The 10,684-nt window shown below is 37.8% G+C and overlaps 1 protein-coding gene across 1 annotated transcript; it reads left to right on the plus strand.

The window, feature by feature from the left end:
- The first annotated feature begins 7,735 nt into the window (after positions 1 to 7,735).
- On the plus strand, positions 7,736 to 10,033 carry LOC116201115 (protein NUCLEAR FUSION DEFECTIVE 4). The gene is made up of 2 exons (XM_031532224.1): positions 7,736 to 9,140; positions 9,276 to 10,033. The coding sequence occupies exons 1-2, from the start codon at positions 7,915 to 7,917 to the stop codon at positions 9,814 to 9,816; spliced, it is 1,767 nt and encodes a 588-aa protein (XP_031388084.1). The 5' UTR covers positions 7,736 to 7,914; the 3' UTR covers positions 9,817 to 10,033.
- The last annotated feature ends 651 nt before the right edge of the window (positions 10,034 to 10,684 follow it).

A 10,684-nucleotide genomic window follows, 5' to 3' on the forward strand; every position in this document is an offset into this window, starting at 1 on the left:
AACATTATATTCACTGCTAGGAACACTGTTCAAATGTTGCGATTTTCACAAACAGCAATTAATCCTTGTAATTAGAGCCCGCTAATGGTTCCTTACAATTATAATAAGGTTATGCTCTTTAATATGTAAATGTGGTGAGTGATTAACTCATTTTTTGGTGGATATGGAACTAAAACTTAATTTTGGGGCGATTTTGATTGTGAAGAAATTATCGTACTTTGGGGGAGCTAATTGCTAATAGAGGGACCATTGGGGTTGAATTGAAAGATTGGAGTTCCCGTTTCACTTGGCGGCAAAGCAAAGATCAATCCATAAAATAAGCTGCAAGTTGGTTGCCCTCACCTTGCCGTTGGCTCTAAGGCAGCGGTACTTGAGCATTTCCTTAGTATTTGCACAAGCCTCAATACCGACAAACTTATTTCTCGTGAAACTTCTATAACCAAGAAAGACGTACTTATACATCATTATTGATCCTCTACTTTCTTTCTACGCGCATATTATCAGTCACATTTCACGAAAAAGTCAGCTTATTTCTCTCTTGCATGGTATTCCTACATCCTTAGAATGCGTCCTCTTGATCCAAACTCCTAAGTCAGTTCCCTATTCAGCTAATTATGTACTTGACCCTACTCATAGAATTACCGGGGTGTTAAGTTGGCGAGCCATTTGTCCGATCCGATGCTTTAATGGTGGGGCTGATGGGCCTGAATCCGATGATATTATAGGGCTGCCACTGGCTCCACGAGGAGCATGGAGGACCATCGCCAATTGATTTTAATTATTTCTTATTATAATTTCCATTTTGGGTGATGAATGCTGTACAGAAGCATACCACCCTCATCCCTGCTAAGATATGCTGAAGTGTGGGGTACCCCGCATTTCCTAGGGATGATTGATGCCCTTGGAGGGACACATTGCCCTGCCCTAGGGGAAGAGAAAGAGTGTCCATAGATTTTTGAAAAAGCTCATGAAGTGTCCCGCAGTTGGAGAAGGGGCTTTGGACCTTGAAAGGCCCAACATTCTTTTTATGGGGACACTGACGTGATCCCACTCCTTTAAGAGTCTGAGCTGTCCGAGCACATGTGTTGAACCCTCTCAATTATTAGGTCATTAAGGGCACTTTGTACCACTTGGAATCTTGCTTGGGGACAAATGCATGCCCCTAAAGCATATTGCCATGTTTTCGTGTCCACATGAATCGACCGGAAACGGTCCACTTTATCAAGAACTGCTCATCAGTGGGGGAGCTCGAATAAAAATGGGTAGCATTCTCATTTTCTCGAGTAACTGGTTCCAAATGGTGTTTTATACTAACAAGAAAAAGAGCTTGGGTAATCAGCTTATCAGCTTGTACATGCGTCGTTAAGGGTTTCGACCTGTTGGTAACGAGTCGTCACCTTGCGTCAATGCATTAAGACCCCTTCCTCATGTTGTGTGGCTTTTTTTTCTTTTTCTTTTTGTTAGAGCGTCACCTGCACTACATGCAGATGTCAAACCTATGTTCCATTCATGTTGTTATAAGTATATAAATCACGACTGAGCAAGCTGTGGGTTTAACCTCACAAGGCCCGGCCCAGAAAAGAACTCTTTGACGAACATATATATATTTTCCTTCTTTTGAAAATTGCCACCTCCCTTCCCTTATAGAAATATTTCCTTGCATATTGGAGAATAGAAACTCGGTCGCAATTAATTGTAGTCATGACTTCTTGCCAGTACCAACAGAAGTCCATGAGCGTCACGATTAACGGCTGCGATTATTCATTTCATGAAGAAAGAGACCTGTTATATGATTTCTATGGTCAAGTGGGGAACTGGATACTAGGCTCAGTGCTAACATGGAGCAACAATTCCCCCAAGTGGGGTTTGTGCTAATGCATCACTTACTCCTTCAACAAGTGCTGTCAAATTAAGTAGGCCCATCCATCCCCTAGAAGGGAGTACACCGTCACTATTTCCCTTTCGTTGGCCCATTAGCCCTATACAAAAGCCCCCACAAACTTCTGCCGTTTGTAGCTTCTGAAATTGAAAATGTTTCCCAACAAAACGACCTGAACTGGCGGTCGTTTGACGAGAAATTCTCCGGTGATCTTATTTCGTCACGTGACATGAAAAATATCGATTGGACTGCAGTAAATGGATAAATAAGCGTGGCAATATGGTAGTAGAAGATCACAAAATTTTTGTGACAGAAGATATTAATCTATTCGTATAAACAGGACTATCTAAAGTCTTCTCCATTTTCACGTTAATTATAAGTAATGTGCGAAAGGACTGGCGACTGCGTCTGGTTTTTTAAATAATAATTCAACTTTGTCCAACTCGAGTATATTTTTTTGTAAATTCAACAATATAATCATTACTGTTTCCTCTTTTTTTCCGTTTAATAATAATTTTTCACACATATTTTTTTTCTAACAATTTCTATGATCACTTTTTTATAATAAATTTCATATTCGCTTATATATATATATATATATATATCTTCACACATCAATATCTTTATCAACACTTGCAATCATTGCATAAAATCAAGTTGAGTTAGATTATAATCAGTTCGAACAATAAACGCAAGTGCCTCATTGTGCGCTGGGCCCAAGCCGCTGGGTCGTAGGTATCAATGGTGAAGGTGCTCACCCCAACTTGAAATTCTCGTAAATTACTTTTACATCACGTGATTGCATGAAAAAATCACGTGATAATATCTTGTTTCGACATTGCCTTTCTTATTGAAGTAGCTGACGGTCGGGACCCGATGGTGTAGTTATTGCCTTCTCTCTAATTTGTTTCTAAATCCAAAGTTTTGCGACGGCAGAGAAAATCCATATAGAGTTGATGTTCTGATTCTTAGCAGTGTGAACAAAGACATTGGCTTTGATCGACAAAAAGCAGTCTTTCATCGGACTGTGGGCTGAGGTAGGCCCATATGATATTATCGTTTGTTTTTCAAACTTGTTTTCATTGCAAAATAAACAACCCTCGCCCTTTATTTTTGACTTTAATATTCGAAAGCTCAATTAAGCTGTGATTAATTCAATTCGAGCCCAATCAATTTATTAGGGGGCAAAATTTTCCCGACGTGAATTTTCCCCATTCATAATTTTCAAACCCGAAGGCTTATTCAAAGGAAATAAGCATATTAAATCACTTGAATTAACTCACGTTGATAAATAATCTCATCATTTTGTATTTGGTATTTGAGTTGAGTTTTGATTTTAATTGATTTATAATGATTGTATTGTTAAATTATGAGAAAAAGTGTGAAAAAATAATGAATAGTTGAGAGAAAATAATGATTAAGTAATGAGTGTGTTGTTGAATTGTGAAAAAAAATAATGAATATTAAAAATTAAATTAAATGGTTAAAAAATTAAATAAAAATGAAAAAGTAATAATTATGTTGTTGAATTGAAGGTAAGTAGAGTTGAGTTTAAAAAAAAAAATTTTAAGTCAAACATGGCCAGGCACAATCATACATTAAATAGACTCATAATTTTTTATTGTCCTTGTCTTTTCGCAAGATATTTTTCTTCTATTTAGTATATGGGGGATTATTTGCTAACCAAATTGCCAATATCATATTCAATTTTAACAAGTTGTGGATACAAGGACAATAAAAAATTATGACGCCTAATCAGCCCCCGTACTATTTGACGGGTCGCCCCTTGTGCGATAGTGAAGCTTTTGAACATATTAGATGGTACTCAACTCAACCACAATGATGCAACTTCTCAACCAATCAAGAACATACCTATTCGGTGACTAATTGGCTATAATTGGGTCCGGGCGCTCTATCAAGTGGTATTCTATTGACTCAAAGCGGTTGATCAATTTATCTATAAACTATACGACATCAAACTAGATTCATAATTGTCTGGTACTCCATTTTTCACCTGTCGATCGGAATTAATGCTGCTAAGTCCTTATGTCTATATATGTGATGACGTAGAGCTTGATATTGGAATATACATATTGAGTCGTATAGTTTCACTTCCGGTGTTTGAAGCCTATACAAGTCCCTCTTATCGATCATATATATGGAGTCCAACACCACCAAACTACTATGTAATAGCACATTCTTTTGTCAAATTTGTTAGGTAATTATAATTATAAAGGACTACAAAGTCATATATATTGTTTAACTGCTTTTGACCGTGGGAAGACTAAAACCCTGATATTTTTCTAAAGTCAGATTAATTAAATATGCTACTTAATTCTATAAAATTTCTTAATCCTTTCTTTTTTGGCGGGATCGGGCATGTGTATGTACATGTGCTCCCGGGTCTCCCGCAGTTTTGTTCAATGCAATTAAAATAAAGATAGTTGAGAAAGTAAAAATTATGTTTTTTTTATGCATCATAAATTTTCATATAATTAAATAATTAAAAAAAAAATGTCTGGTCGACTTGATCAGGAATTGGCTGAGGGTGAGGAGACAATCCTCCTCCCATCTTAAAATTTTGATGCTTTAATAAAATTTACGTATTATTTTTCTTTTTTTTTATTTATAAAATTACTGTTATTGATTCTTTTTAATTCAGACGACTTATATTTTTATTTGTTCCCAAGGTCCCATCTGGATCCAAGTCATGTGTCCATCCTTGTACTTGACTCCATTGAAAAACGATACTTTGCAATTGATTTGCGTGTAAACATCAATTAATTAATGGAATTGATTAGTCTTTCCTTTCTATAACCTATAGAGCTGGAAAACAAATCTCAAGCTATAGATATATAATCGGAGCATGCACACGCGCGTAAACCTGATGTCTATACAATAATTGGCAGGAGGGAATAAAAAAAGAAAAAATATATAGAATTTATCTTTATGAAAAATCCGATCATAGGTTCTCCTCTGTTTAAAATCCTATTTAAAAATTTATTATGCAAAACCATACTATATACAAAATCAGAACAAGCCCTAACATTACGGTCTTATCTGATCATTTGAAGAAACATCACCACCTTTAGACCGATTGATCAACTTTAATAGGCAGAAGAAGTGATTCTTAACAAAAGCGGATTGGATAATATTCTCTAACGGTCTAAAATTGCTGGAAAGCAATCCACAGTCTTGGAAAATTATTAGGTGATCACGTGATGTAAGAAAATACCATTTAAATTGTATAAAATAAAAAAATTTATGTTAATTATTCGAATAATTATCATAATTATTTTTTATTAAATAATTCTTATTAAATCTTCATTGTTACATTAGTGTGAGATAATATCATTTAAAATTTTCTCTACAATATTTTAACTTACGGTTTCTGTTTTATTTATTTTTTATTAAAAATTTATTTTTCTTTTGTTTGTTTCCTATAATTATTAATTGCAAAGGTCATCCCCTAGTCTTTGATTATTATTCTTATTATTATTATTATTATATATTATTATCAATTTATATACGAGGAGAAGAGACAGGACCTCTGGCACTGCAGACTGCTTTTTCCTGTTAGGCAGGTTTATATCTATCTATCTATCTAATAGTTGACTCCCATGCCACCGCCGGCTATTATTAAACACTACATAAATACCACGAGCTTACATTTGAAATTTAATTAATTAATCTGTGGAACTGACCAGATCAATATAAAGATAATTTCTTTAACTAACAAAAATAGATTCAATTCATTCGGCGATTATTCTTCTTAAATAAAATATTGAATTCAAATATTATAAATAGAGAAAATCTTTAATTGAGCGATTTTATCATTTAGTGTGCTGACCGATTCGAACGAGATTAATCGTAATTTATTGGGCTTTCGAATATTATGATACATAAAAAAAATAATTTTTTAAGGAAAAGAAAGAGAAATAGAAAAAAGGAAAATCCCTATTTTGAGCATTTCCCTTTTTCTTCTTCCTCCATAATAATATATAAACCTTTATTTTGACCCAAAAATAAATAAATATAACACATACACCTTTTCCTCCTTTGCTCAGGGGTCCGATAAAGTCAGGATATTTTCCTTTCATAGGAGATTTTCGTGGAGAATTTGAATGATGCACATAAATGGCAAACATCTCTTGTCCATGGAGGGTCCATGTGCTATGCCTCATTTCAATGACTACTTTCGCATGCATGACATATGAGGGTCATTTTCCTTTCATTTTCACTACTCCAGTTAAAAGAGGTTGTCCCATCGGAACAATTAAAAAGAAATTTAAGGATTTATAAGAAATTGAATATCATAATTTACTGGTTCGAGTTTTTAGATTTGAAATGGGTCTAGTCGCTTATATGCTCAATGAAATTTTATATGGTATCAGAACGGGTCAGGCTATCGCGAGCCCGTGTAGAGACTCACACCACGCCAGGCCTGATTGTGAAACTCGTGACTAATGAAGTCCGAATTCGGAAATGGAGGTCCGACTCCGAGTGTGGAAGATGAAGCCTATCTCGAGATAGTTAAGGCCCGAATCCAAAGGAGAGGAGAGTCTTGCTCGAGATAAGTTGTTAATGGCAGATGTTTAAGGCTGCGTTTGGATTGAGAGTTTAATTTTAGAAACATGATTTTGATTTTAACTCTACCCACTACACAACAAAAATACACTTTTCCCAAAATCAAATTTATAATACCATCTCATTTGTCCTTTTTTACGATCAAAATCAAAATCAAAATCAAAGTTACTTTTAACTCTGAAATTAAACGCACGTTAAATGTTCAAGTGACACGTGTATGTAAAGGGAATCCACGGGTTTATAAGAGATTATGTATCACAACCTACTGGCTCGAGTTTTTGAATTTGAAATGAGTCAAATCGCTTATAGACCCAATGAAATTTTATAACCCTTTCACTTTACTCCATATCGGTCATGTTCCCATACGAAAAATACGTGTCAATAATGATTTTTTTATGAAAAATGATTCTGTCATGAACATAATAACGATGAGAAAATTATGCATCCGGAAACTCAAGATTGAGCACAAAGGACGACCTTCGATTCCTGCTATTGTCCATAAAATGTGATAGTTCGAAATTAAGAACTTTTTCCTACATTATAGGTTAGAAAAGGCGAGTTTCATGGAACTTACGAATTTATTTTGGAAGATGAGATTTTTTAATTGTTGGGCCCGAACAGTTGCATATGTATATTTTGAACTGGAAGTAAATAGTCACTGTCGCATTTGAATAAGAAAATGACTATTTAAAGAGCGGAAAACGAACATCGGCCTATCTCGTAATGTATTTATGTCATGTCATACTATTCAAAAGGAGGACTAGTAATTACTGCCTACCCAAAAAAAAAAAGAAGAAGAGAAAGAACTAGTAATTACTACATGTTTGGTATTTGTTTGTTTATTTATTTATTTATATTTACAAGGAAATGTGCCTTGGATCACAATGATCCAAAATCATGATAAAAAAATCCATTTATCGAAAAATATATTCAATAGATATTACTCTTTCATTGTGAATGAGTAAAAACCAATCATAATATCTAAAAATTTAAAATTATGAAATCACTGGCGGCCAATTTCTTACTTTTAAACATTCTATTTATACGTAATTCGATGAATATTTTCATACTCAGCAAATATCTTCCCTATTTATTAAAACCTAATTAAATGGAAAAAAGGAAAAAGATTTTTCATGTGAGCGGAGCTCAGCAGTCAGCAAGCAGCCAAGGACACTATAGTGATGTACAGTATAACAATTCATTAAAGTATATGTATGTGTGTGTGTATATATATATATATATGTATGTATGTAGAGTATAACAAGGTCCCGTGATTTTCCATTTCCAGAAACATTTCTCCACTTTCCCAAGTTTTCCATGCCACTTGCTTACTTCTCCCTCTCTCCCCACTTCACTACAAAACTCACTTATTTGCCTCTTCCTCTTCAATCCTATTAATCCCTCCCAAATGCTGTTCCCTTAACCTTCCCTTACCAAGAGAAAGGAAAATGGACAAGCCCGATGGCCTCGACGCGGTCCGCTTCACCGTCTACCTCCTCCAGGGCCGGTGGTTCACGGTCTTCGCGTCCTTCCTGGTAATGTTCGGTGCCGGGGCTACCTACCTGTTCGGAATCTATTCCAAGCAGATCAAGGCAACCCTGGGCTACGACCAGACAACCTTAAACCTCATAGGATTCTTCAAGGACCTTGGCGCAAACGTCGGTGTCCTATCGGGCCTCATCGCCGAAGTCATCCCTACGTGGGCGGTGCTCCTCATCGGGTCCGCCATGAACTTTGCGGGCTACTTCATGATCTGGATGGCTGTCACGGGTAAAATCCCGAAGCCCCGGGTCTGGCACATGTGCGCGTACATCTGCATCGGGGCGAACTCCCAGAACTTCGCCAATACCGGGGCGCTCGTCACCTGCGTTAAGAACTTCCCGGAAGGCCGGGGCGTGTTGCTGGGCCTGCTGAAGGGCTTCGTGGGCCTCAGCGGGGCGGTGATGACCCAGATGTACCTCGCCATCTACGGGAACGACTCGAAGTCACTTATCTTATTGATCGCGTGGCTTCCTGCAGCGATCTCGGTCGTGTTCGTGTATACGGTCCGGACCCTGGAGCCTGGCCGGAGGCCTAACGAGAGGAGGGTCTTTTACAGATTCTTGTACGTGTCGATCGTGCTCGCGCTTTTTCTGATGGTCGTAACGATTCTGCAGAAGCAATTCGTTTTTCCCAAATGGGCCTATGCTACGACCGCCACTATGGTCTGTGCATTACTCTTTGTCCCTCTAATGATCATCATAAGGGAAGAATTGATCCTTTGGAGCTCACGTAAACAGCCTAACAGTAATATAATTGCTGCTGATTCTAATCCCGCTATCAAAGTAATTTCCCGGAATCCCGAATCGGTCGGTACAGACTCTGCTTTGATCCCGACAACGACACCAAACCTGGAGCAGAGCACGCCGTGGTATGCTGACATATTTAAACCACCTGCTCGGGGCGAAGACTACAAGATTCTGCAGGCGCTTCTCAGCATTGACATGCTGGTTCTGTTTATTGCGACATTTTGCGGGTTGGGCTCGAGCTTGACTGCAGTAGACAATCTGGGTCAGATCGGGGAGTCCCTCGGGTACCCAGCGAGGATTACGAGCACCTTTCTGTCACTAGTGAGCATATGGAATTACTTCGGCCGGGTTTTTTCGGGCTTCGTCTCCGAAGGCCTACTCGAGAGGTACCGTATATTTATGCTCATTCATCAGTAGTATATAATGTTTGCTGCATCTTCATTGATGGTCTTTTAGATCAATCGACAGTGGGTCAGTGGTCACTAATATTTTTCGATATGGACGTCAATAATTGTTGACAGGTACAAGGTCCCGCGGCCTCTTATGATGACGTTTGTACTTCTGCTTTCGTGCATCGGGCACATCCTCATTGCGTTCCACACCCCCGGGTCCCTCTACGTGGCATCCATCATAATCGGATTCTCATTCGGGGCCCAACTCCCCCTGCTGTTCGCGATAATCTCGGAGCTATTCGGGCTAAAGTACTACTCGACACTGTTCAACTGCGGCCAGCTGGCGAGCCCGCTCGGGTCATACATCCTGAACGTGAAGGTGACGGGGAAACTATACGACAGTGAGGCGGTGAAGGACCTGAGGAGGAAGGGGCTGGAGCGGTCCGACGTGAAGGAGCTGACGTGCATTGGGGCGCATTGCTACCGGCTAAGCTTCATCGTGCTGACTCTCGTGACGCTGTTCGGGGCGATCGTGTCGCTGGTTTTGGTCGCCCGGACCCGGGAGTTCTACAAAGGTGACATTTACAAGAAGTTCAGGGACGAGGTTGAAATGCCCCAGAAAATGGATAATAAGGATAAAGACGTGTCAACAGTAAAGGGGCAGGCGTGAAGTAGGTTATTAGATTTATGGAATAATTAAATTTTAAAAAATAGGGTAAATTTCTTTGTACAACAGGAAAAAAAGGTCAATTATTTGGATGATTAATATGGTATATGGGTGTTTTATTCAGACAAAACATTGGGAATTGGGATGGGTTGTTGTGTACTTGCAACAAGGTGGGATGGCGAATGAGAAAATATCCTCTTTTTCAGGAGTGATTTGCTGATTTTGTCTTGCAATTTTCTTTGCTGACCCTTACCAGTGTTATCAGAACCGGACCGGATGATGAACCGAAAGGGGTATGAGGTCATGGATTTATGGGTCCAACCGGGGGTTCGATGGGTCGGACCGCTCGTTTATTTAAAATAAAATAAATATTCATATTATTAAAAAAATTATGATAATTAAGATAAAAGTATGATGATTTTAAAGAAATATAACAATAGTATAAGAAAGTATCTATATTTAATATTTCTTACTTCAAAATAAATATTTTATTTTAATAAGTACTTAAAAGTAGAGTTAAAAGAACAAAAAAGTGGTGGTGGCTTGGTTGGTAGTATGCTAATATGAAAAGCAAGAGGTCATGAGTTCAAATCCTTACACAACCAACCAATTTTTACATTAAATAGGAAACCCATAAAAACCCATAGAACCGGCCGGTTTAATGAAATTTTACTTAAAACCGGCCGGTTCAATGGGTCCGGAGGTTCAAAGCTGCCATTTCGATTTTTAGGCTCCCGGTCCGGTCCGGTTCTGATAACAATGACCCTTACTATATCCTGCTTAAATATCTTTTTAGTTCAAAATCTAATTCTCGAGTCATAATAGCATGCGTATAATTACACAATATCCAAAAAATATGTAATAGACATGA

This window comes from Punica granatum, chromosome 3 (genome assembly GCF_007655135.1).
Source record: "Punica granatum isolate Tunisia-2019 chromosome 3, ASM765513v2, whole genome shotgun sequence".
In the NCBI taxonomy this organism is placed as follows: Eukaryota; Viridiplantae; Streptophyta; class Magnoliopsida; order Myrtales; family Lythraceae; genus Punica; species Punica granatum.

Bases quoted from the DNA above. Each gene is read 5' to 3' on its own strand.
- LOC116201115 (XM_031532224.1), top strand. From the start codon at position 7,915: ATGGACAAGCCCGATGGCCTCGACGCGGTCCGCTTCACCGTCTACCTC. The intron at 9,141-9,275 runs GTACCGTATATT...AATTGTTGACAG, and splicing joins TCCGAAGGCCTACTCGAGAG to GTACAAGGTCCCGCGGCCTC.